Consider the following 26,759-nt stretch of genomic DNA (forward strand, 5'->3'; position numbering starts at 1 on the left):
TCAGTGACTGTTTGGACTAAAGGTTCTGTGGAAAAGTAATAATGTGATTACCAATTTATTAATAAATAATAAATGATGTGATACAGCTGAACATGACAGTTTCAGCATCACTGATTATATTGGGCTCCCAAGAGAAATTCCTTCTTAAGTTTTATGATGTATTTACTCTTCTGTGAAATATTGTTTTTTCATATTTTCAGTTTAATTCTTCATCAGTGTTAATAAAAATCCTCATGCTGGGGCTGGGTCTATCTGACATAAAAAAATGTTATAAATGGTTCAATGGTTCTTTGTGTTTTCCCCCCAAATTGCTGATGGTTTTCTGTCTTAATTTTAAGCTTTTAAGGGCAAGAATTATGAAATATTTCCCTTTATATTCCCACAGCTCCTAACAGTATTATCCAGCTAGCAAGCACTCAGACCACACACATAGTTACCTTTGCCATTTTTCTACTAGCTGTGGTGCATTGGGTTGGCCTTACCTGTTAGTTTCGCACTCACATATCTCAAGGAGTCAAGGACTACACTGTCTTGGTGTTTCTAAATCACATCTAAAGTTTTATTCTAAATTATGCAGACAAAGGCGCATATTAAAGTGCCATTCTGGATTTAATCATGGATATGCTGCTAAAAATCATTTAATGGATGAACAACTCAGAAAAGAAGAGCTCTCACCACCCACACACATCGTGATAAACCTGGGCAGCGTTTTGCACTTGCTTCAACAGCCTCGCCTGACAAGTAGCTCTGATTCCCATCTTTCTCCTCTCTTACTTAGAATTTCAACTTCATCCCGGTCAGCTGGTGAATCGTTAAACAGAATGCCACACTGTCTTTGTATTTCTGAAACTAAGTGTCTTTACTGCGGACTGCACATCTTTATGGCAGCCACATGCGTGCCAAAGAATTAGATCCAGAATATTCATTTAGCCCCTTATTATTTCCGTAATACCAAAAACCGGGGCGGGGTGGGGGGGGGGGGACTTCCTTGCCCTTGTTCTTCTATGTTGTTCCCATTGTAAGATGCTCCGTGGAAGGGAGCCCAGCGGAGGGCAGCGGCTGTGAGTCCCCGATAACTAACAAGCGCCTCACATTTCCGTGGCATTCCCATTTGCTAGTGCGCTGCTGCGGCCGCACGCCTGATTGATATATGACTGCAATGGCACTTTTCCATTTGACATTCTCTCTCTCTCTCTCTCCCTCTCTCTCTCCCTCTCTCTCTCTCTCCCTGTGTCGCTTAAACAACAGTCCTAACTTTTGTGTGTTGCAAATATAAAAGGCAAGCCATGTGACAGAGGGACAGAAGAACAAAAGCATTTGGAAGTAACAGGACCTCTTTCTAGCTCTCAGAAAAGTCTGAGAAGAAAGGAGCCCTGCGTTTCCCCCAAGGTAAGCAGGAAAACCAGCGCTGACGGCTTGCCTAGGAAATGACTTCTTTCCAAACCGAGCATTTCATCCTCCTTTCAGACAAAGAGACTACCTTTAAATACCACTTAAATTTGCATTAATTTAATTTGCATTAATCTGTAGCATGCTAGCATTGTGTTTTTTAAATGAACGGGTCTTTGAAGTCTGTGACAGAGCAGGGGAGCCTCACAGGGAGGCTGGAAAATCTCTTTTGGTTTGACTTAAAGAGATTTTATTTTCAAACTCTCTGCGTAGTTAGATGTAACTTTGTAATGGTTCTTATATTTGACCCTGTAAAAGGAGACTGAGAAGCAGCAACTTGCCGACATGGATTCCTGGAGCCCCAGTATCTTCCCCACCACCCTCATCCCTCTTACAATGGGGGCACTATTAACGCGGGCAAGCCTGCGAGTTTAAAAGCGCACTGTTTACTTTTATTACTACTTATGTATGCTGCTGATCTCCTGCCAGGGCTCTGCCGGAGTGCCTAGAATGACTTCAAACAATAGGCAACATTTATTTCTAGCTTTCTGTGTCACGCTTTGCAGGAATCCTGTTCCTTTGCACTCTTCTCCCAACGTGCAAGGACTTTGCTTCCATAGACGCAGTCAGGAGCGGTGGGGAGAGAGGAGGATGGGTTTACTATATGATTTTGATTGGGCAAAAAGTCCAAGGAAATGCATGCTGTTTGCCTTGGCCTTATTGCAAAGGGTTATTTTTAGTAGTCAGCTTGTCCCTGCAGCACCACCGATGCTACACTGTCCGAGCAGTGACCGGGAAAGGATGCTCCCACCAGCACAGGGACCAGGACCTGTAGGAATGACTCCTACAAACACCTGAGCAATATTTGGAGGGTTCTTTCAAGCTCCTGAATACAAATTCTCTCTTTAAATGAACAATTGGGCTGTAGGAGGCCTGGGCATAACTCTTTCTTGGGGGACGGGAAGTTTGACTGTGTACAGAATGTTAATGACTCAGAACGCCCTGTAACTGAGGCTCATTGTAATCGAGGAGCCCAGATAAACCTGCATGAAAAAGGGAGTCTCCCGTCTCTGCTGAGATTCAGGTGCGGGAAAGGAAGCTATTTGGCAAGATGGGAGCCCCACTTCATTCTTTGTAACTATCATTTATAACAGATATGGATGCTGCGAAACATCTCTCTTTTCGTTTCTAATATTAGCGTATTTTAATTACAAGGAACTGGCATTGGCAAATTGCTCCAATAGATAACATTAAATACCAGGTGCATCTGAAAACATGGAGATGCCTAAAATGCAGTGTTGGCTGAGGGTGTCAACCAAATACAGCATGGACTGCAGAATCCTTCTCAATTGTGCCTATAAAGCAAATGCAGATATCTGCCCATTTTCTTCTCACTAGTCTGGCTTCCGAAAGTAAACTGTCAGAGTTCTATTTGCCAATTTTCATTGTGGAGTGGGGACGTGGTTTATGGGGAACTTTTTCGATTTTCTTTAATAACTAGCCTAATAAGCATTGTTAAATGAAAATCTGGCTTTTGAATGAGTTAATTTACAACTTTGGGATATTACAACAGTTGGAGAAAGCCTGTAATGATACTATGGATTCTATTCCTACACAATATTACTGTGATTTTTGTTTAAAACTACTGCTGTTAAGGCATTTGGCTGAATGAAAATGATTTTCTTAAACTATTATTCAGATCATTATATAAGACTGTCTGAACACAAAATGCGATGTTTTGCATCATTTGCTTTAAAATCCATTTGGTTCAGGTGAAGGGAGAACTGGCTAAGGCCTTCCTGATGCCTGTGTACCAAGCAGCTGGCACCCACAGATGGAAACAAGCCTGTGGAGTTTTCAATCTTAATTCGAGTTCCAGTGACACTATCAAGGGGAAAATAAATCATTTTTCAATACATTTAACAATTTCCAACTCATTCATTTTCCTGGGCCCTTGAAAAATGGGGTAAGTTTCTCAGAATTGTAGCCACTGATGGTGGCCGGCAATTTCTACTGTATTTTAAGAACTCTCAGTTCAAGTATTATTATTCTTATTGGTTAATTATTCATTCCATCATTATTTTAATCAATTGTGCTAGTCCCGAGGGATGTAAAGGTGAATGAGACATTGTCCCATACCCTAATTCTCAGTCTGTACACTGTAGATTTTGGAACCGAAATGGACTTTGCCAATGGAGAAGCTGGGCAATGACTTCCATGTTATAACGAATCCTTTAAAATATCTGCTGGTACCCAGATTTACTTGAAATGATTGTCACTTATCAATGGGTTTTCTCTCCACTTATGATTAAGGGGTTCTTCTTAGGCCTTTACCGCCAGATCCTGGCTACACATCACTTGCACAGCTAACAAAGACCGGATATTTCCCGCCTGGGTAGAAGAAGCCTGGAAAAAGGGCAGTTTGTCCTTTCTCTGCTCCCTTGAGCACCCTTTGGAAAGGACCACGTGCTGTCTCTATCAGGGATAGCAGTGAGTCACCTACTCAGCAGCTGACATCAGGGCCACTTGATGAATCATTGAATTAGAAACATGCACAAAGGAAGATGCAGTCACTGTCTCCCACCACTTACTTGTCCCACCCCCAGGATCAAACCAGTGACCTCTGGATCTGGCCTAAATTCAACAAGCCCCTGGGAAGAAGTTGCCGGATGCTGTTCCCCAAACCCAGGTCTCCATGAGAGCCACACACAATGTTGCTTTCAAGTAATGCAGGCTTGTGTTTTCTGATGTGGGTAGGTTACTGGGAAAAAACCCTGAAGATAGCATCACCAGGGTCCTTGATTTGGTCCTTATCAGCAGATAATCCCCTGTGGTTGGATTAAAATGCCTCTGACTCCCTGGGGTGCCTGACTCACCCTAGCCAGCCCTCAGCTTCTTGGCCAGTGGCCTTCAACTCCATCCTCACCTCTTCCCATGACAATCAGTTACTCTTACTTTGTCCAAGCCCCCTGGCTGGGCCAGTGGGAGCAGAAGGGATGGGGAGGCAGGTGGAAGGACTGAGAAGTGCTAAAGCAGAGGAGGGAAGCCGGGCCATGTGAATGTGGGTGAGCTCCAGGGCCCCGATTGCTGTGGCCTGCCCTGGCTGTGGTCAGCTGTCATTTCCTCTTCGTGTATGACACTGTGGAACATATTAAAATTTCTCTGGGATGGTATGTTTGGAATTCCTCTGATGCCCCACCTCACCAACTTACCCGGACAATAAAAGCAAGGTTGTAAGCCTTTGAACAGCTGGCAGGCTATATATTTCCCCTCTTTCTTTCGCATAATCTAATTCAGAAAAGAATCCAGCTAGACTGGCAGTGCCATGTCTGGGTACTTGTTTCCTGCAAGTCCTTCCTCCACCACCTCCTCCCGCCCTCCCTGGAATCTTCCTGGGTGGCATGTGGCTTTTCTTTTCTTTTGCTCTCCACCACTCCCACCCCGCCCCCTTTTCCCTTCGCCTGAGCTCCTTCCATTGTGAGCTTGCTCTTTGCTCTGCCTGTTTTCCAGACAGCCTGGGTTCTGTTCCATCGGGGGACAACAGCCCATGAGGTCTCCCCATCTCCATAGTATTCCCAGGATGTCATTCTTGGCAGCAGCTCTGCCGGGCTGATAGGATTGGGGGGCTTTTTGGAGCCCCGAGCCTGAAGCCACTCGCAGAGAGAAGCAGCCACATGGCTCGGCTGCCCTTTAGGCTGCTGAGAGCAGGACTGGAGTGACCCGGGTTGGCAGGGACAAGCATACCATCACAGTGACCCGCACATCTCCAGCAAAGGGCTGGGGGTGGGAGTGCTATGGGAACGCCCGGATGCACTTCGGCCTACATTAAGAGAAATGTGGTTATTCTCTGTTTCAGGGGGAGAGACAAGTGACTTGAAACAAAGCTTCCTGGATCCTTGGGCCATGCCCTGCCCCCTTTTTCCTTCCCACATCCTTTCCTTCCCAAGGAGAAAGAAGGAGAGACAGGACTTTTAATTTCGCTAGCATGGCTTGAATGTCTTTATGAAACCGGTTTGGTGAAAGGGAGAGGGGAGAAATGGATCTTGCATTGAGCCGACTAAAAATGCATGGGGCTGGGGAGATGGGGAGGGATTTTTCTTTCTTTCTCTTAACAGCAGAACAACAGATTGGTTTATGAGTTGCAAATGGAAGGAACTGGACTTCTCAATTAGAAGTTCCCATTTAAGAACCTCATGTAACCCCCTCTGTGCAGCATCCTTAAAAGATGCTGCTAATGTCCTTGGGACCAAAAGGTATTAAAGAGCAGTTTACAATGCAAGCTTCCTATTCCTTTTCTTTTCCTGGGGGCTTTGGTAGTCTTTTCCGAATTAGCGAAAGTTCATTAAAAGACCCAAAAGGAAAAATTTAACACAGCTGAATTAAAATGAGTCTTTTTCCTGTTAGCTTGACAAGAAGAAAAAAAAGAAAGAAAAGAAAGAGAAAAAAGAACCAACTCCCCTCCTCTGCCACTTCTTGGGTTTTAATATGAATTATTCCATACAAGTCTCTAGACTAGAGGATCTATTTAAAGACGCCTGGCAGCATGAAGAGAGAGGGTAAAAATACAACCACTCTTTTGTCCATCAAAGGTTTTCTTTGGGAGGACATTAAGAGCATTCCTATTTTCCTGTCTGCCCCTGCCAGTGGCAACATTCCAGCTGGTAGTACCCACTCCTCACCAGTCAGATCAGCAACCTTGAACTTCTATGTTTGATCCTAGGAGAAAACAAAGGGTGGGGAATCCTTCCGAAACCCCCATGTGTGTGCAGCGGGGTGGGAGACGCTGGTACTGAAATGAGGGCTAGCTTGGCTGTGCAGGTTGCATGCTGCAAATTCACACACCCACACATTTGAGTTTTTGAGGAAGATTGTGCCGATGGCATTATTTCTGATGCCAGCTGCATCCGAAATCAGAAATTCACATCTGCAAAGCGTTTTTCTTGTGTGTCTGGCAATAGTTTGCTTGGTGCCATTTGTGCTTACTGTCCTCTTCATCAGAGGCTCTCAGAACTGATGGGTGAACGTATACTGCTAAGAGTCACACCCCCTAAACCCATTTCCAATAGTCAGAATGTAACACTCTGGATGGGGTTCACAGTCTGGAATAACTGCTTTGTTGTTAGAAAGAGTGCTGACTCAGAAAATTCAAAGAATGGGTAACTTCAGTTGGCAATATATCCCCAGTGCTTATAATCAGGAATTCCTCCAATGGGGGTCCATTTCACCCTCATGTCAAAATCTGCACAGGACCATTGACTAGTAGCTTTAAACTCGGTTGTATAAGATTCGCAGTAGATATATTTTTCTTTTTGTTTTTCTACAAAAGCTAAAAATTTTCGGACAGTTTTCTCTCTTCCAAGGCCTGGCTCAATCCCAACTTTTTCTTTTAAGCTGTGATCCAACCAATTGCAATAGCCTTTAAAAATGAAAGGGCAACAGGTTAATACATTCAAGAAGTTGATGAGCTGTCAGAGAATGCACAGGGGTGACCTTTCTGCAGTGCCACAAACCAACAATCGCCCTAAACATGGAGTCCCCTTCCATCTTCTATCGATAAGGAACAAAAATAGGGAGAGAGCAGGTCATGGGAGAAGTAACAAAAGAGAAGGGGAAAAGATTATTATTATTATTTTTTTTTTGAGGAAGATTAGCCCAGAGCTAACATCTGCTGCCAATCCTCCTCTTTTTGCTGAGGAAGACTGGCCCTGAACTAACATCCGTGCCCGTCTTCCTCTACTTTATATGTGGGACGCTTGCCACAGAATGGCTTGATAAGCGGTGCGTACGTCTGCACCCAGCATCAGAACTGGCAAACCGCGGGCCACCGAAGTTGAATGTGTGAACTTAACTGCTGCGCCACTGGGCCAGCCTTGGGGAAGGATTATTTTTGATGCTCAAACTCTGCCACTGCAGATTTTCAAATAGCACAATTTCAGAAAAGAGAACTTCCCTTAATTTCACTTACTCCCTCCCATAAAGAGGGGTTTGAACTCTGAAATTGCCTTCTTTACTTGACGTTAGGAAAGGAGGTCAACTTTTTAAGTGAAAAAAATATCCCCCATTCTCAACTCTAAGCCAAATGTAGGCACACACATAACTAAAATGGACGTGAAGAATCAAAGAAACCCAATTCTTAATCAAAGTTTAATTTTTCTTTAAAACACGAGGCAACATTTTAGAACTTGATACATTTCTGTGATTTTCCCCCAAATTACGGGAAATTATTTCTTTTCAGAATTTTTTCTTTTGTGGTTTCAAATCCAAGGGCAGAAGAATGGAATTGTTATAGGAAGATTGGCAATCAAAAGACGTAGCTGTAGTGTGGGTGGTTTAAGCCAAGCAAGATACAAGCAGAAAACCAACAGCCTGATAAGTTCAGAGTTATTAGCAATATAGGGAAACATTTTTGTGTGATTTTATTTTAACTTTGACATAGGCCTGCGTCCACAAGCGTTCCAGATTGCAACTGGGCTGAATTTAGTATTCAAATCCCACCATTGGGCAGAAAAGGCAAATTGAATGGGGAATGGAAAGACTGAGTTGCTCCTATTGTTTATGCCCCATTTCTAACTAAGGGCTCTACAGCTGTTAGGTGAGATCACTACCCACCATTCCAAAATGCTGTTGTAGATGAGGAGATTCAAATGCAGCTTTGGAAACACTTTGCTGGACACTTTGAAGAAAAGCCAACATACTCATTTGGCTCCAGGGTAAAGGGGAGCCTGTACCCTGAGATAACATTGGTCACCTCTCTTCTCCTAAGACCATACCACAGCCAGCAGTGCAGTGGCAGGGCCAGTGTCAAATTACATTAGCACCAGGGTCCCCAGAACACCTGACCACCTTTTCTTTGCCATAGGGAGAGTAGACATTCATGTGTTTTTGGAAGGAATGTGTCCCCTCGGTTGGGTTGGATATCTCAGAACTCTCGTGCTTTCTTTCCAAAGGGTCTTATACAAGGTGAGTGGTAGAGTGTGTCTCATTCTTCATGTGAGTGGGAGTGGGTGAAATGAAAGGAACCATCCGTTTCTGAAATTGTGCCATTTGAAATCATTGAAAGGGCAGTGGCAGATTTGGAATATCAAAAATAATCTTTCCTCCTTCTCTTCTGTCACTTTTTCTGTGGTTTCCTCTCTCCCTGTTTTTGTTCCCTGTTGGTGAAAAAGGATAGAAGGAGACTCCATGTTTAGGGCTATTGTTGATTTGTGGCACCGAAGAAAGGCCACCCCTAAGCATTTTCTGACAGCTCATCACTGTATCAGTCACAGCTTTTAGTGGGCTGGCTAGATTTACAGAAATCATCCAAATTCTCGGAGGAAAAGACTTCAACTGTATCGTGTTTCCTGATACATGGGTAATGAGACCTGGTCATTTCCAATTTATCCAAGATTTGTATTCTAAAAATCAGTTAGTTATGTCAACCTTTAAGAACTCAGAATGAGTCTTTCCATAGAAGTTATAGAAGCCTATAGAAACCCAGGACAAGATCCAAGAGCCACACCCAGCGGGCAACTCTTTTAGACCCAAGTCCCAGCCCAAGGCTTCAGGAATGTACCTCCCCTAACACAGAGGTTCTATACTTTATGAGGCAGAGTGCCTTGTCCTTGACCACTAGGACCTTATTCATTCTACATCTGCAGAGAAGACAACTCTTCTCACTAATCTTCTTCTATCCTGAACCAGAGCATCACAAATGGCCTCACTAGGGCATGAGGATCTGTGACTCAAGCTCAATTTAGAAATAAGGGTCATTCATGGGAAAAGTGCAGGAGGGTTGATAACCTATATCATCAGCCTATATCATCATCATCAAATGAAAGAAGTCTAATTCCAGCACGACTGATCACTATTAGCCTTTCTCCTTTCCCCGTTTGGTGGAGACTGGAAAGAAACACTACAAGTTTTAGGACAGCTTTAAGAGAAATAAGAACTGGTTAAATATCCTCACTAACTGCTTCCTGTTATTAACAACACATTATTAATTTATAAATCTTATTTAGTACATTGTAAGCACAGAATCAATTGTTTATTAAGGGGTATTTTTATTTCAGGCCACCAATGTGGCCTCATCAAGGGGAAAATTCTTACAGCTCAGCCTTCAGTTTTGGCTCAGACACCATGTTAGAACTTGTTTAGGCTTTTTTGCAATCATTAACTTCTTGAGTGAGGAAAGAACTCTTTCTGTAATATTGCCTTGGGGAATATGCAGCCCCAAAGCAGGTGCTGGCCTCTGAGAAGCTTGGGTAAAGTTAGAGAATGTTAGAAATGGAGAGAACCATAGAAGCATCTAGACCAATCTGTTCATTTTGTAAATGAGAAATCTGAGTCCAAGAGAAGGCAAGTGAGTTGCTCAAGATAGAACAACCAATGATGGGAAGGTAGGGCTCAGAGCTTGAGGTGCCCCAGATCAGCCTTCCTTCCATCAGAGCAGACAACAGTAGAATGGTCTTTAGGTTTTGGCATGTAGAGGAATAGTTAACCAATATTTCTGACAAATGAGTGCAAAACACTAGGACATGGGACACTAACAACATAGGCTAGAAATGGGTTTGGGAGGAAGAGATGAATGCTGTATGTGGGAGTTTGGATAACAATGAAAACTTCCTCTAGATTTCCTGCAAACCAGGATTTTAAGTTTCAGCCAGTCTCAAAGTCCAGTCCTCACATGCCAGTCTCTCCCTAGACAGTAAAACTATTCAATCCAAGGGCACACACACAGGTGGGGCCACTTGACAGTCAGCTCATCCCCAGAAATTACTTCTATTCCCAGTCCTTGTTTTTGGACCCCTATTTACCCCAAGATTATGATTTACTGCTTCGTTCATGGGCTATATTTCTTCTTCCTTTTTGCTTCTCTCATCTCTTTTCTTCCTCCATCATCGCCACTGCTGAGTTTGGCCATGGTTGGCTAGTAATGCAGGTTGGGAGAACGCAGAGTCTCAGCCCAGTTTGGAGGCTGTTGTTTAATCACAAGGACGTTGTCTTCTCTCTCCTAAGGTGGCACTAGGGGGGCAGACATTGCCTCACACACTCCCCCACCTCTGGCTGTAGAATAAACACCATGAGGTGACAGTGGCAGGAGCCACTCCCTTACCGCTGACCTTGCGGCTGCCCATCTTTGGAGATACCTGGGGCTGGCAGGCTGGAGGCCTGGCAGTGTTTGCAGTCAGAACCACTGCCTCTGGGTCAGCCCAGGCTTGGCTTCTTGGCTGCTACTGATGTGCTGCCAGATAGGAATAATATCAAACACCATTCATTGAGCTCACGGCATGCTTTATAAAATCCAACGTGCTGTTTACAGTTTATAAATTAAGTGCCTTGGGAAGAGGCATCTGACTTATTCTCCAAGGCATCTAGTTGACTAGATCCAATTGGAATTCTTTGAGTTCCTGGGAAGGGGCTACTTAGCACTTCACACTATCTGATTAGACCTAGAATTTCCTGCTTTTCTAATCCCAGTATGAAGTGTTATCTAGTGGCAAGCTTTCTTCTGCATTTAAGTCTTTGATTTTTTTTTATGTTGGCAATTCCTTTGAGAGAGGCTCTGTGCTCTGCCATCTTTACCTTAATCATGCCTGATATGATTGTTTTAAATTATAGTAAACATCAAATAATTCTGTTACACTGACGCCATTCCAAAGTCATTATATTTTATCTGCTTAACTTGATCTTCCTAGAAATGATGAAATGCATGTTGGATATGAGTTAGATGTTAAGGGAGTTTATTAATGTGTCCAAAAAATTTCCCAGGAAAACAGCAGGCCAAGACTCTTTGCTTGTGGATGCAGTGAGCTGAAAGAGGGAAGTAGAATAAGACATTTTTTTCCCCTGACTCTTAACTCTTATCTGCTAGAGCAAAAGGAGACACATAGTAGGTGCTCAGAGACTATGTGTTAAGTAAATATTTGTAGAAAGAAGGCACGGGAGGCAATACCTGCATATATTAGTACTGAAAACAGCCTGGGGGGAAGTCCGGATACTGAAGCAACACTCTCCCTTGCCTGGTAAGCAGGCCAAGAATAAGGCCATTCTTGGCATATGCCACTTGTCTTAGTCTGTTGCTGGAATAACTTGTGTGAAACCAGCACTTTACCCTCTGCCAGGCAGAAGGTCAGCCCAAGAGTGAGCTGATCTGTGGACACAACACCATCTCTCACCCAGGAGGCTGGGCCCACTGTAAGCTCTGCTATATTATTTCGCTGAGGATGACAGGTGGGGAAATCTGGGCACCAGTTGTTCTTTTCCACTGGTATCGTTTGGAGGGTAGCTCCAAAGTCGGGCACGCCGGCCTACGTGCCTCTCCTGCCGGCAGAGGCTCCACATTGGAGCTATTAGAACGTGGGCTCTGTACATCGGCCAAGTCCGTGTCTCAGACACTGTACCCGGAGCACGGAGCAGCCACAGGGCTACTAAGTTCAGCAGCAGAGTTGCTCTCTCATTCAATCCATCATTGGCTGGGCGGAGGTTATAAGTCCTGATAGGCAGCATTTGATTTTATGCTACATGGCTTTAAAAAATTAAAACAAATTGGAATTTTAATTTTGAGACAAATGACAGAAGCTCCTACAATACAGACATAGAACTTTTAGGCCGCCATAAAGTGAAGATCTCAAGTGATATAAATTTCCTTTATTCCTGATTTTCCTTTTTGTGAGCGCTTCCCTTGGCACTCTGCACATTCTCACCTATGCACACCCCAACCTACACAATGTTAAGACAACTCGACTCAACATCACTCTTTTCTTGAGCATTATGTTTATTTCTTCTTCAACACAACAGTATTGGTTCATTCAGTTCAAACACTTAAGGCAAAAATCCCAATGTTATGCAGCAAGAAACTTACCTTTCTGTTTTGAGGGTTCTGTGAGTTCTGCAGCATATTTACATTGTCTCTTGCATTCTTATTTAGGAATTTAAAACTGAACAAAAAGTATCATGCCTTGTGAGTGTGTTGAAAGGAAAAATCTGTTTCTTACTAGTGGTGAAGCAACAGTTCCTCTGTTATTCTTTTATACTTTGTCTTTAATCCTACTTCTGGGTTCAGTTTATTATCTTTAAAGAGAAAAATCAGATAAAGTTACATTTTGTGTGACATTACCTACCTATCAGTATAAACTTCATAATATTTGCTTGCAAAAGTGTTGTATTCACCTTTTGGGAAAAAGAAAAAAAAAAATTTAACTGTGCTTGCAATTCAAGATGTTGCTACTAGGTGGCAGTAGTGCACAAGAACGAAATAGTCCACCTGGAAGAATATTTGACTAAGAAAGGAGACTAGCGTGTCTTCATATGTTTATAAGAAATAAAAATATAATACTACTAAAATACTCAAATTGGCACAAACATTAAACATCCATTAACTTGATTACTATTTTTAAACCAAGCTTTTAAAAGAGAAAGTATTTTTAACAGAAATTTTGTGTAGGTAATACATTCACAAATTTAAAAATCTACAAATTAAAAAAGGTACACACTGAAAAGTTTTTCTCCCATTCCCATGTTACAATTCCTACAGGTAACTAATTGTATTTGTTTCTTGGTTATCCTTCCAGAGCTTCTCTATCTAAATACAAATATATATATTCTTATCAACCCCTGTTTTAACACAAATCAGTAAATAGAGTTTCTGCATCCTTCTTTATATGGTTGCATAGTATTCCATTGTATAAATATTGTATAATATATTTAACCAGTCCTCTACTGTTGAATATTTTCTGCTGTTTCTAATTTTATGCTATGACAACTAATGTTGTAGCGAATAACCATATGCTTGTGTGAATTCACATGTAGGATAATTCTCAGAAGTGGAGTTGCTAGATCTAAATTATATACATTTGCAATTTTAATAGGTATCACCAAATTGACCTCTATAAGATTTGTACCAATTTATACTGTACTGTCTCCAAAATGGCCCTGTTTTCCCCCAGCCTTGCCAACAGGGTGCATGATCAGATTTTGGAATTTGTAAATCTGATCGGTTGAACAAAGTATCTCGAAGTACTTCCATTTTTATTTCTCTTAAATGAGTGAGGGTACCCATCTTCTGTGGCTAAGTGTCCTTTATTTTTCCTTTTCTGTGGAGAAAATGCAAACGCCAACAAATACAACCACACATACACATATGCAGGGTTTGTTATGGATGTTGTTGCTTGTTTTTTACAATCATGCTATACATGTTTTTCTTTCATTTGCTTTGCTCATTTAACCATATCTCCTGGCCATGGCTCTGAGGAGAAGTTGCTGGCAGTGAGGAGGGAATGTCTGTTTTTCCCTTCATCCCTTTGCCATTAACTCCTGGGAGAAATATCTGTAGACTGGAGTGGTGAAAGGAGAAATCTAATAAATTCTCTTTCTGAGACTAATTAAGGCTTCAAAGAAACAGATAACCACTTGGGATAATTTAGTCATATCAAAACTCAAGAAGTGGTCAGTAATATTGCAGCCTCTGAACATGGAACCCAAGAAAGCTCCAGCTTTTTGAGCCGAAGTCTTGGTGAGTTTCAGTGAAATGTGCGTAGGAAATCCTATAATATGCAGCTGAAAAGAAAATTTAAAAATGTCTTCTGTATTCTTTGCTCATTTGGAGTGTTAGGCTCAGGTTTGATCAATTTTAGTGAGATGTTGCCATTAGCATGCACATAAAGGAAAGTGGTATAAAGTTGTATGAAAATATGGTCTCCTCAACTTTAGAATTCTCTTCTGCATATGGAGATGGCGGTAACTGAACCCATTAGTATCAAGTGCTGGCATTTTAGAGCAAGAGGGTCATGCACATGCCATCTCTTCCAGTTCCCCTGCTCTACAGATGAGGAAACGGGGGCTGGAACCGTTTAAATGACCTGTGCAAGGTCCTTCAGCTAAGTAATTATAGCGCTAGAGTCCAGGTGGGTCCCCTCATTACTAGTCCCTGCCCTTCCTGCAATTTATAGGACCTCCCTGAAACATACACGCTGAGGTTTTGCCATTGCAAGGGGTTCTCTGCTCTGAAACAGCCCTATGTCACACACTCTCTTCTGCTTGGGATCCCCTGCTCCACACTCACAGGACAGCTAATTGAGGCTAAGTGGGTCTGGGGACAGTCTATTACAGCAAAACTAATTGACTCATATGGAATCGAACTTCCAATCTTGGTCTTACCAATACTTTGCCCTGCTTATTCAGAATGCCCATGAGTAGGAAGTTAAAAAAGATGTTCTACTATGAACAAAATAATCAAACTTTTATCTGAAATACCTCTGAAAGCTTTTCTGAAGCTATAATTATCATGTTATTTTTGTTTTGGATGTAATGTCAGGTCCCTCCAGTTTTCCTAAATATTTGAAAATATTTTTGATACTCTCTGTCTTCTGGTGTGATAAAAAGCATCAGTGTTGGCCATACCTGTGTGTGTGCGGGGGCGGTTAGTGAGGTGATTTAGGGAGCTCTCTGGACCCCAGTCCTTTGTCTAAGAGTTATGTGATTAAAAGAGCAAAGCAAATTTCAGGAAAATTGGTATAGCGTGATCCCATTTTAATGGTAAGTCTCTGCTCCAACAACCACTTACTTTTTCAAATTATACCATGTGTTCAGGCTACAAAGGCTCTGCAGAAATGTGTGACTCTGTTGGTAAATACACATCTGTTGCCTTAACCACACTGGAGGCCAGTTAGCATAATGTGTATGTCAGATGCAGTTTGTCATTGATGCTGGGTGGCACGCGGCTTAAAACAAAAACAGGATGAGCCCAGAGAGCAGTAGTGGAAAACTAGGTGGGTGGGTGGGTATGGACTTGGAAATGGAAAATGTACTTCCTGTGGGGTATGACCTGTGTTCAGTAGTGCTGACCTGCCTCCTCTCTAGCCCTGTAAGCTGATGTTAACACCAAAGCTGACTGAGAAACTGAATAGGCCCTCCCACTCCCGCCAGCTAGGGATAAGGATGAGACCACCCAATTCAGTTATGCTGTGGCTAGAACCACATGTTTAATCTTTACCGTGGGTTCAAACTATTCTTGCTCCTAGAAACATGGACTCCAGCAATTAAAGTCAACATGTGCTTCCATTAAACCATTGTGTTTACCTCCAAATGGTTATAAATATGCAGCATAAGCTATGGGGGGCGGGGTGGAATGGATGACAGCTTATGCTAATGACACTCTAGAAACCAATATTGTCCACTCAAAATGACATGGAAAAATTCTACTCTATACCTCATGGGTTCTATTAGTGCTTCTGGGTAAATGTTTCTGGGGGAAATAATTTCTGTTTTCATTCCAGCTGTGCAGCAGATACTGTGATGATGGATTGCAAGTGCAAAGAGTAAAACGAAACTCAGGCATACAAAGGACAATGACAACCAGAAAGCTTCAGCAAGATCCTGCCCTTTCCTTGAAAGGAACTGGATCCTAGGAGGTGAAGGCATTTCCAATTTTTAGTCCTCTGCCTCCCTCTGCTGTTCCTCTTGAGAAGCTTTTCCTTACAACAATGAGAAATCATGTACTAGCTGCATCCTTTTCTATGCTCTCCCTGCTGGTGCTAATGGGAGATACAGACAGCAAAACGGACAGCTCATTCATGATGGACTCGGATCCTCGACGCTGCATGAGGCACCACTACGTGGATTCTATCAGTCACCCATTGTACAAGTGTAGCTCAAAGGTAAGACCAAGATCTCTGTGAGGGTAGCATTACCTCCAGAAACAGGAGAGAGGCCATATTCCTTTGTCAAGGGATGGAGAACTACGATCACAGCCCAAACCCGAGCTATATGGCTGACCCACAGGGCTTGTAGGAGAATCATGCTTTTAAGGTTTCCCACCATGCTTTGCACTTTTGTCAGCAAAGCTGCCTAATTGACCATGTGCACACCCAGCAGCTTCTCAGTTTTCAGGCTGCTCAAAATCAATAGGAAAGGCTAGAGGGTTCTCACAATAAAATTGTTGCTAAACACAAGGCAGGTGTGTTTCGTCACTGGCTGTGAAATTTATAAGCAGTAGAGTCCTTTTTCAAGAAACAAAAATGGAGTCTACAAGTTATTGTAACTCCTCCTACCTTCCCCAGCAATAGAGAGGAAGGGAATGCAGAAATGTGATTGGGTGATGAAACATACTTCTTGGGTGGCTCTTCGAAAAGTTTCCTGGAGAAATAGTTGGTCACTGGCCTTGTGATCCAAGCCTTTCTCCACTTGCCATGTTTATGTTAAAATGGTTTCAAAAGATAAACAGCAATTTGATAATTTATTATTTTTACATTGATTATCCAAATCATTCTTATCTGGAGTCGATTGTATGTTTTGTGCACAGGCAACCTATGCAATTGATGCTTCAGTGTTGAGACAAGGTGTATGAGGAAATACTATGCTTCGAGGGCCACCAAGACTGGCCAGCCACATGGATCACCCAGAAGGGAGGCACATAGTAGGGAAGAATGGACTCAGAATGAGAGTTCTCATGACTGTCACCGCCCCCAAACAGTCACACAAGTGAAATTTGCCCAGATTTGGTAAATAAGAATTTGTTTAGCCCAACCTCAGAGATTTTCACTTTTAGTCCTAAAACTAAAACCACTCAAATATTCTCATATTTTTAAAATTACCATATAGTTAGGAAGCTTTTGTAATATCAACCACTAGAATTAAGACCATATAAGTTAATCTCTCTATCCTCCTTTTAAAAAAATTATGACTTCTGTCTGCCTATAAAAATTTCCATAACTTCTCTGATTATGGCTCAATGATGATGGTTTGTTTTAGTTTGAGGGGGATCAGAATTTGAAATAAATCACTTTAAACGTTATATTAATAAGATCTATGACTGTGGGAAAAAATAGAGACTTTCCACTTAAGAAAAACCTTCTGGCTCTTATTTGTACTTGTAGAACTAAAAAAAAGGAGTAAATAGATAAATTTTGCAAGACTGCAATCCCGTCTTAGGAAAAAAAACTAAAACAAATTGAGAAAAAAGATGGGATGTGTTTTTACAACTGTGATTGTTTAGAAATTGTAGGTCTGAGTGAGGTTGACTGGAGCAATTATTAGCTTCTCCTCCCCTCCCACTACAGATAGCACTAGTATTTAGTGTTTCTCATTCCATAGATGATTTCTCCCTCTGTTAAATTTTCCTCCATAATCATGGTTCTTTAAAAAAAGAATTAGAATTATTTCAAAGAAAGTGTCAATGTGATGATAGGAAGGAACAGAGAAATAGAAGCATCTGTAAAAACTAAAAAACAATCTGGAAAGATTTGGTGAAATGAAGGAGGAGCGCCTTAGCAATTATCACGTTAGTTAAGGGAAGGTCAAAGAAGAGGTGTCATTAACTCGAACCCAACAAGCTCACAGTGCTTGGGTGTGAGTCCTAGAAATGGACTTTAGTCTACCTTTGTTTACCTCTGTTCCTTCCAGAATGCCATGGTAAATAGCTCCAAATTGTGATAATAGGAGAAATGTTTGTAATTTCATGGGAACAATCTGTTTTCAAACATCCCAAACTATCCCAAATATAGCAATAGTTTTATGTAAATGGTGCTTGTAATTGTAAACCTTTCTTCCTTGGCCATAAAATATGCCTGGCAGAATCTCAACTACCCAGACCTTTTCTGGATTAGATTTTCTCTGTGTACCCAGGAACAAAAAACGTTTTTCATTTTGAAATATTCTATAATTCTCGACTCTCACAGACTCAGGCTGGTCTTGTCTCTAATGGGTCTCATTTAACGAAATTGTTCATCTTCATTAGCCTGTGTCTAGAAAACAGGCAACGGGGGTTTTTACAAAGAAGAGTCTAAGGTAGATTTTTCCTCTTTGCAAAAATTTTCCCTCAACGTGATGTTCAACGGCCGTTATTTACTAGACACACGTCCACTGTTTGCCTGTCAATTGTTAATGCTTCCTGACTTACATTTCTCCAGTGTCTCGCCTCGGGAAGATAGATGAAGGGGAGAATGTGACCCAGGCTCAGGGAAGGGAGGGTGTAGGCTTGAACAGCTAATATATGTCGTGCACCTTATAATATATGGTCTAATCTTTGCCAACAAACCTGTGAAGGAAGGCATTATCATTTCCACTTTACCACTAAGGAAAACTGAAACCTAAAAGAAGTATTAAGTAGATTGCTTGACGTTATTTAGCCCGGGAATAGCGATGTCTGCGTCGGAGCATTCATCTTTCAACTCCTTGGGTCTTCATATTGGTGGGACACAAGTTAAATGTAGGAGTCACTATTTAGAAGTCCAGGCTCATCTTCTGATCTGCTGGAAATAACGATTTATACTCAGCAATCTTCCTAGAAAATAGAAATAGTGAAAGCTTTTCTGGGAGCCTTCGATGAGACCGTCTGTTCCCCTTGCCCATGAACTTGCAGCTGGTCAGCCCCAGGGCCTGTTGTCCATCTTCTAGCAATTCAGGAAAGGGCAGAGATGGATTGAGGCAGAAAAGACTGGCCGCAGTGATCCACCAAGGAGATCAGTGTGGCCACAGATTAGGATGCGCCTGGTAGCTTTCAGTGGTGACAACACCTAGAATTGAATACAAAAGATCCTGGGAATGGCAGGTTCATTGACAATCTTCCCTGCAATTTTGAATCAGTGAAGGCTGTAGAGCAAACAAGCAAAAGGTCAGTGATTAGTGAAAACGAGTCTGCCTGGAGAATCTTTAAGAGAACTGAGGCATCCCAGACTTTGAAGTGAGAGACCTGTTTTCAAATTCCAGCTCCATAGCTTGCCAAATGGGTGACTTTGGGGGAAGTCAAGTAATTCTTTAATGCTTCAATTTCTTCCAATGTAAAATGGAGCTAATGCTGTCTACCTGAAGGTGTGGGTTCGGGTACTGGTGATAATATTTGTAAAGCATTCAGCACAGTGTCCAGCATATAATAGACGTTAATAAATGATACTATGAGCTTGATGATGAAATTATAAACTGGACAGGTGTTTAGACTCATTTTTCTATTTTAGTCACTACTGAGCCCTCAATAACTGTTGGGATCTCCTACAGCCTTAAAGGATTAGGAAAGTGAACCTCAGTGCAGTTCTTGCTAAACACAGAAACCTGGCAGAGGTGGGGGGAGCGTGCAGAAGAGCAAAGTAAATGTAAGCCACTGTGCTGGGTGCTAAGAGGGGGGATAAAAGAGAAACAGATCCTGCAATCTGAACTTTCTTCCCAGGTGAGTGGAGGAAGGAGGGTTTGGAGGGAGGAAAGTTCTGGATTCAGGCCAGGGAGGGGTTTTCAGGAACCCAGGTTGGGAAAGCAAGCCGGTGGGGCAGGCCTGTGAAGTCCGAGTTGGGTGAGGAGTGGGAAATGGTGGCTCCAGGCCAGAGGCATGGAACCAGGGCATGTGGTTGTCTGAACTCTGAAGGGCCACAGGAGCGGCAGCAAAGAAGGAGGAGGAGAGTTCAGGGGACAAAGCCTGGGAAAATTCCCAGAGGAGAAGGGACCTGGCATGCCAAGGGCTGAGCCTTGGGGTTGAGAGGGAGCAGTTAGGATGCCCAAGCCATCTCCTAATGCTGCCCACGAAGCTCATAGTGTGGTAGGATAAATGAGGGGAGTCAGGAATATCAAGTTCATAACACAATTAACTACTGGAGAGATACGACTTGATTTTTAAAGGAATAAACTTATGCTTCATGCCTGCTATGTGCAGGCACTGTGGTAGGTACTGGAGGCACAAAAGTAGGAAAAGAAAGACAAAGTTTTGTCCCTCATAATGCTTACCAGTAAATGGGGGAGAGAGGGAAGGGAAGTGTTCTGCGTATAAAGATCTCTTGGTGTCAGTTTGAGTTGTGACCAGACTAAAGGGACCAGGTGCCAGTTGGAGTTTGTTGAGTCCCCATGCTCCCTGTCAAAGCTCCCCCCACCCCCACCCTGCTTCGTTCCCCTGCTTGCAGTTTTGTTGATGCTCTCAGCCCAGCACAGGCCCTTTGGAGGTTGACCTGAGTCCCTAGAGACGAGCTGAACAGTCATTTATTGAGGGTGTTGGCAAGGGCAGGAATGGGAGAGGCATGGGTGAATCTTGTTCCCGAGGAGAAAGGGGGTGCTTCAAGGGGTGCCATGGAATAAGAAGTGCACCGTGTTTACTGCTGAGAAAAAGGCAAAATCTGTTTCTCACTCATTTGGGGTAAAATAGCCAAAACCCTGTTCTATGGTGGCACAGGTCGGTCTTCATTCTGATGTTAATAGAGACATCTAGTCAGTCATAGCCTGAGCTAGGAATTCATGGGGGCTCCCCATGACAGGAGAGAAAAGTGGCTTTGGTGAATGGTGAGAGTCTTTCAACAAAAGGCGATGAAAACCATCTGTGTTTGGACTTTTTCTCACTCAGAAGATAGTTGTGTATTGCAGCAGAAGATATAACTGTCTAAGAAGTATGGTAGGTCACCAGAGAGAGCAGGGACCTGAGGTCTCTGGGTGCAATCCTTGGTCTGGACCCAGGAATCACAGCCGGCTACAGCCCTCACAATGTAGCCTGAATGCACCCTTGACCAACTTGAGCATCTTATGAAACATGAGGGCTTGACAAGCTGCCTGTCATGGCCTAACTGTACTGCGCAGTGGTTAGGAGAGAATGCTCAGGAATCAGGCTGCCTTGGTTCAGAATGCTGGCCCTCCATGATACAGCTATGTGACTTCAGGCTGGTAACGTACGATCTGCCTTTTAATTTCTTAATTTGTAAAATGAGGAGAGTTTACCTTTTGAAATGGTTAAGAACTAAGTTTCATGTGAAGAGCTTGGCACAGTGCCTGGAGCCTAGTAAACGTTTGATGCAAGTTATATATCATCATCATTACTGTTCTTTTATTATTACCCAAGGACCTTTCGTTACTCTTAGCCTCAGCACAGGGAAGCCAGATTAGAACATGAAGAAGACGGTCCTTGAGCAAACACTCTGAACCTGGCAGCTCTGTTCTTATTGGACAGAACTGGCTTTCACTGGAGCTGGGTGACTCCAAGGCTGGGAGGTTATAAGGGGCTGTTGGAGAAGTTTCCCAGCTTCCTGACATCAGGCCACTTGTTTGGGGAACATCAGATAGCAAAAGTTAAACTAGACCCAAAGCAGATAACATGTATCTGTCACCCACCTGAGCTGTGAGAAGTCAACAGAAGGTCATATGAGCAATAACCAACTGTTCAACCCAGTCTTCTAACAGTGAAGCTCCATGTGAGTTCTTTGTCAAAAGAAGTTCATTTCCTTATTTGATAATGAATCAAATGTGGATGTGGATGCTCTCTATTAAGAGCAGTTAAGTGCAGTGTAAAATGCAGAGGAGTCTTCCCACGTCAGTAAAACGCAGCTACATCACCCAGGCATGAGGAATGTTCATCGACCACAACTGGGGGCCAATGTGTTTTGACAGGTGAACTGATGTTTGAAGGTGTCAAAGGTTTATTGAACTGAAGGATGAATTGGTTAAGGAGTTAGAGAGTGTGCAGTACCATCCAATAAATTGCTTGTAATTCTTGGGAGTCCCCAAATCGTTGGGGGATGAAGCTGGGTGAGGGTCTCGACAGTGGAGGAGTTCTTATTTAGCACTGCCATGGTTCTCAGCAGATTCAGCTCTGCGTAAGCTTGGAGGTGATGATGATGTGTCCAGGAAGCCCATAGGAAAAAGGTCAGACTTGTGTGTCTCTGGTTATAATATGGATAGGGCTCCCAGAGGCAGGTCAAAGTAGATTAGAGAAGGGTGTGAGTTGGCTCATGCCTCAGGAAACCATCTTGATATCAAGAGGAGGGATATTGTGGTGGTTTAGGCCAGGGATTTGGTTTTAAACAGACCTGAATTTGATTCCAGCTCTGCCTTTTACCAGATACGTGAGTTTGGGCAAGTTACTTCAATGCTGTAAAGCCTCAGTCTACTCATCTGTAATAATAGTACAGATAATAATAGTACCTTTCACATGGGATTGTTATGACAATTAAATGTTGTAAGCAATCAACAAATGTTAGCTGCCATTATTATTATTAGCTAAATGATCACTGCCTAGTGATTCCCCTCGAGCAGAGCCTCTCAAACTTTAATGGGTTCAGAGCCCTGCTCCTCAAAGTGTGGTCATTAGCCCAGCAGTACTGACATCAACTAGAATCTTATGAGAAAGGTAGAATCCTTGGCTTCACCCCAGAATTACTCAATCAGAATCTGCATGTTAACAAGATCCCCAGCTGATTCGCATGCACGCTACAGTTTGAGAAGCTCTGGTCTGGAAGAGATCAGAAGCGATCATTGAATCTGAAACACAGGTGAGGCATGACAGAGACTAAAATGTGAAATATCAAGAATGAACCTGGAAAGCGGATGTTTATCCCTTCTGTTCCTTAATGATACACATTTATGGATTTTATCTTCCAAACCCCTGCTTTACCCCTCCAACACTGTACACAAAACAGAGCTAGATATTGATATAGTTTCCAGCTTTGAGATGGGATCTATATACTGGGAATCTCCGGGAGAGGGAATTTGCATATGTGTGTTGAGAATCAATAATTGTTTCATAGTCTCTTTGAGGAGAGGGCATTGAATTTGGCAGCGGAGAATAGTTGGGATTTCATCAAGCAGAGCTGGGAGGAAAGGGCATTCCCGAGAGGGAAAAGACGTGAGTGAAAACAAGAGACAGGGAAATTCAGGGCAGTTCCACTGACTCCTGAGTAATTACGGTTGATTGGAATAGGGAGCGGGTGATGAGAATGAGAAGAGTTGTAAGTTTGGAAAGATGTGAAATTCAGGTCATGGAGGCCCTTTACTCCTCAGGATTTTGGATTTTATTCTGAGGGCTAGGAGTAGCCACTGAAGGTATTTATTATACATGTCTGTCCGTTCTCCCTGCCCAGAAGATTCAGCTCCTGAGGAAGATGGGCCCATTGGAGATGGTCCCAGGTTCTTCAGTGCTGGAGTCCTTGTCCTTCAGAATGAGCTGAAGGTGGAGCTTGAGGCCTTGAAAATTTTTAGTGAAATCACTAACAGGTTAGTTCTTCTACACATGGTCCTACATCGCTCACAGGTCATTTTATAGATAGTGTAAAATATATAATTATAACTACAAAATATACATAATTGCCTGGTCATTCAAGGTCTACATTTGGTTCACTTGTATGTGTATCATTTGAGTATGATGCACCACCTTATCTTTGTCCTTCTGAATTAAGTCTGCTGGCACAGGTTTGCTGTATCCACCCAGGCTGAAACTGGATCTCTAAACACTCCATTTTGGGAGGGAACTCTTTGAATAACTGCTTAGTTTGTCTAATAGATGATCTGCACTAGAGATGAGCAAATTTAACACTACTCCAAGCCAGGTGTCACAGAGCCCTTCCTATGTACTGGCGGATGTGGGACAAGGGACTGGGGAAGACCTTGGACTCTCTGTCACAAGGGGGATGGGTGTCGACACCAGGGACTGGCTCATGGACTCCTGACCCATGGCATAATCTCTCAAAATCTATTTTACATCTTGTTTGTTTTGCCTGTCAATGTGAAGAACAGGCAGGATAGAAACAAAGCTTTAATAAAATCAAAACAGGCCACAGCTGCTATTTTCTCTCTGCCTCTGTGATCTTTCAGAAAATAAATTAGTTGGTCTAGTCCAACTTATTATTCACCAAGCCTTGTTAGTTGTTGCCTAGTATCTCATTCTCTTGTTGGTTGCTAAGGGATTGTTGGATTCATCCCAGAAATTTCTCAGATAATGATGTCAATAATCTATAATTACCCTTCCCTTCCTTTTGGGAAGATGGGCAGGCCATTTCCTTCTTTTAATCCTTAGGTACTTAATTCTGTCCTATAGGATGATGTCAGAGATAATAGCTGGTGAGTTTTTAATAATAACTGCTAATTCCTAAAATGTCATGAGGTAAATGTCAAACAGTTTCATACATATATATGTATTTATATCTTTTAATCTTTTATATTTGAATGGTTCTGCTTTTTATGTTACCGTTGTTGGTTCTGAAATTATAGGGCAAGTTTTTCTCTATTACTTAATATGAAATTCACCAAGCAGGGCCCTCCCACATAAACGTGGACCAATAATCTCGGATTGCCCCCACTCTCTGTGCCCCAATATATAAAAGGTTATATAGCTGAATGAATCAAGCTGCCCCACCCTACGTCATCCATGACTGCCGCTCCCAGGATAGCAGGATTTATGTATGGGACACATAAATGAGCCTCTGGTGTATCCCCTTAAACTATATACAAATTATTGAGTGTGTGCCCATTGTTCCAAGGATAGCTTTGGTAGTTTGCACTGGATTCTTAAAGGAGTCTGTTTACAAAACCCGGATTCAAAGCCACTATAAAGAACACACAGCCTCTGTTCCTCCAGCCCAAGCTTTATTATCATCTTAACCTACCTTTGGAAATGGAGATGGTCAGAGTGAGTGCTTCCTAATGTTTGCCCTAAATGACTCTGAAGATGCGATTGTGCAAATCTCAGACCCTTCAGTGCATAAGCCCAGAAGTGTGATTCCAGGGCCCCAAACATACCTTGTTTCCGCTCATTCTCTTATCTCAAGTTGTAGTGCCCAGAATATTTCCTCCTAAGTATCACTCAAGTTACCGTCTTTTTCTTCTTCAGAAACCATATTCCTTTTCTTTAGCAACTTTCTGCACATAACGAATTCCTTCTTCCTGTAGTCATTCTTTATTTACTCCCTAATTTCAATTTCGAATGGCTTTCTGCATTTCGAGACTGGTAGAATTGGCATTGGGCCAATGGTAGACTACCACCTATCAGGAGAAATTTCTTTTGTTCTTTGGTTTTCATTTGCACGTTGTGGTGGTGGGCCTCTTCCAGTGCTTCTAAACCCTCAGTGCACATCAGAATCACCTAAGGAGCTTTGAAAACCACAAAAGCCTGGGCTCTACCCCAAAACATTTTAATTCAATTGGTCTGAGATGGGGTCTGAGTGTTGACATCTTAAGAACAAGTTTGCCAGGTGATTCCAATGTGCAACCAGAGTTGAGAGCCACTGGTCTAATCCAGCAGGAATTGGCAAGGAGTGGTAGGGCCTTTTAAAGGATGCTGTGGGATCTTGGCTGAGGTTTTGGCTTCCCTGCAGGGTAACCACTTCTCTTCTCTCCCCAGATGGTGCTCCTGGCCAGGTGCGAGGGGCACTGCAGCCAGGCGTCACGCTCCGAGCCCTTGGTGTCCTTCAGCACTGTCCTCAAGCAGCCCTTTCGCTCCTCCTGTCACTGCTGCCGGCCCCAGACCTCCAAGCTGAAGGCGCTGCGGCTGCGCTGCTCAGGGGGCATGCGACTCACGGCCACCTACCGGTACATCCTCTCCTGTCACTGCGAGGAGTGCACCTCCTGAAGCCTGCTGTTGCGTGGATTCTAGATGGGACAACCTCCCCCGTCGCCGAGGCAGTTCAACCAGCCAGGGGAGGACTGGCAAGAAAAGAGTTAGGGCAAAAAAAGATGCATCAATTCCCATGGGATTCTGCATATTCTAGTAATAAAGACTCTACAGGCTTGTTGACAGAGAAATACTCTGGGAATTTGTTTTCCATTCCCGTCTCCTTTTCTTGGTACAATTTCTTTTGGTTCCTTTTCAGATTCAGGCATTTTCCCCCTTGGCACTGAATGCTGTTCACTTCCAACAATACAGCATTAGTGGGAAAATGGGCCCCCATGCAAGAGTGGGTCAGGCTGTCACTGTTTGGTGCAGATTAGGGAAGCATTCACTTTGGAAAACAGGAAAGCCCAACTCTTTCCCGGACATCGTCTTTTTTTTTTTAATCTTGTCATTTGGTCTAAGGTTGCCATTGCTGCTAAAGGCCACCAATTTCAAATTCCAAGCACCAACTATATGGGTATGTTTAGCCAGGTTCACTCACAGCCAGCTAACCTACATTAAAATAACTAACAAACGGATTCTCTTATGTGATGCTGGAACTTCTGATAGCCGTAATTATTATTCAGAAATGTCTTTTGAGAAGTAAAGGTGGCATAAAGAATTTGTCACCTGAAGGCTCTCTCAGATAAATTATGGTAAAATTCTGTAAGGCAGTAGACTTTTAAAGACCTGCACAAATACGGATCCTGCACTGACGTTGAAAAAGGCATATACATACTAGTGGCATGGAGAATGCACTCTACTCATGCATGCAAATTAGACAACCAAATATGACTCTATTTGTGGGTGTGCTATAGCTTTAGCCATGTCGCAGGCATCATTCTCTAACATTCATTCGTCCATGTGAAGCTTGCTGCCAAAATGGTGGCCTGGCTCATCTTCTGAACATTTGGTTCAAATGTATTTTGGTCCTTGAGGCTCAAAATTGGAGTTATTCCCATGTTTTGAAATAAAAAGAGTATCTTCAAAATTTTGACTAAGTATTATTTTTTCCTACTCAATATCCTAGCATGATGCATCTCCTGTGGTGTGTGTGTGTGTGTGTGTG

General features: G+C 42.7%; 1 protein-coding gene across 1 annotated transcript; it reads left to right on the plus strand.

Moving 5' to 3' along the window:
• Positions 1-1,195: 1,195 nt before the first annotated feature.
• Positions 1,196-26,643, plus strand: NDP (norrin cystine knot growth factor NDP). Its single transcript, XM_046673590.1, has 3 exons — positions 1,196-1,389; positions 15,645-16,025; positions 25,442-26,643. Exons 2-3 carry the CDS (start codon positions 15,852-15,854, stop codon positions 25,667-25,669), a joined length of 402 nt encoding a protein of 133 aa, XP_046529546.1. The 5' UTR covers positions 1,196-1,389; positions 15,645-15,851; the 3' UTR covers positions 25,670-26,643.
• The last annotated feature ends 116 nt before the right edge of the window (positions 26,644-26,759 follow it).

Source organism: Equus quagga, chromosome 10 (assembly GCF_021613505.1).
Source record: "Equus quagga isolate Etosha38 chromosome 10, UCLA_HA_Equagga_1.0, whole genome shotgun sequence".
Taxonomy (NCBI): domain Eukaryota; kingdom Metazoa; phylum Chordata; class Mammalia; order Perissodactyla; family Equidae; genus Equus; species Equus quagga.

Coding starts and splice junctions, on each gene's coding strand:
- NDP (XM_046673590.1), top strand. CDS start 15,852: ATGAGAAATCATGTACTAGCTGCATCCTTTTCTATGCTCTCCCTGCTG. Junction 16,026..25,441: donor TGTACAAGTGTAGCTCAAAG/GTAAGACCAAGA, acceptor TTCTCTCCCCAG/ATGGTGCTCCTGGCCAGGTG.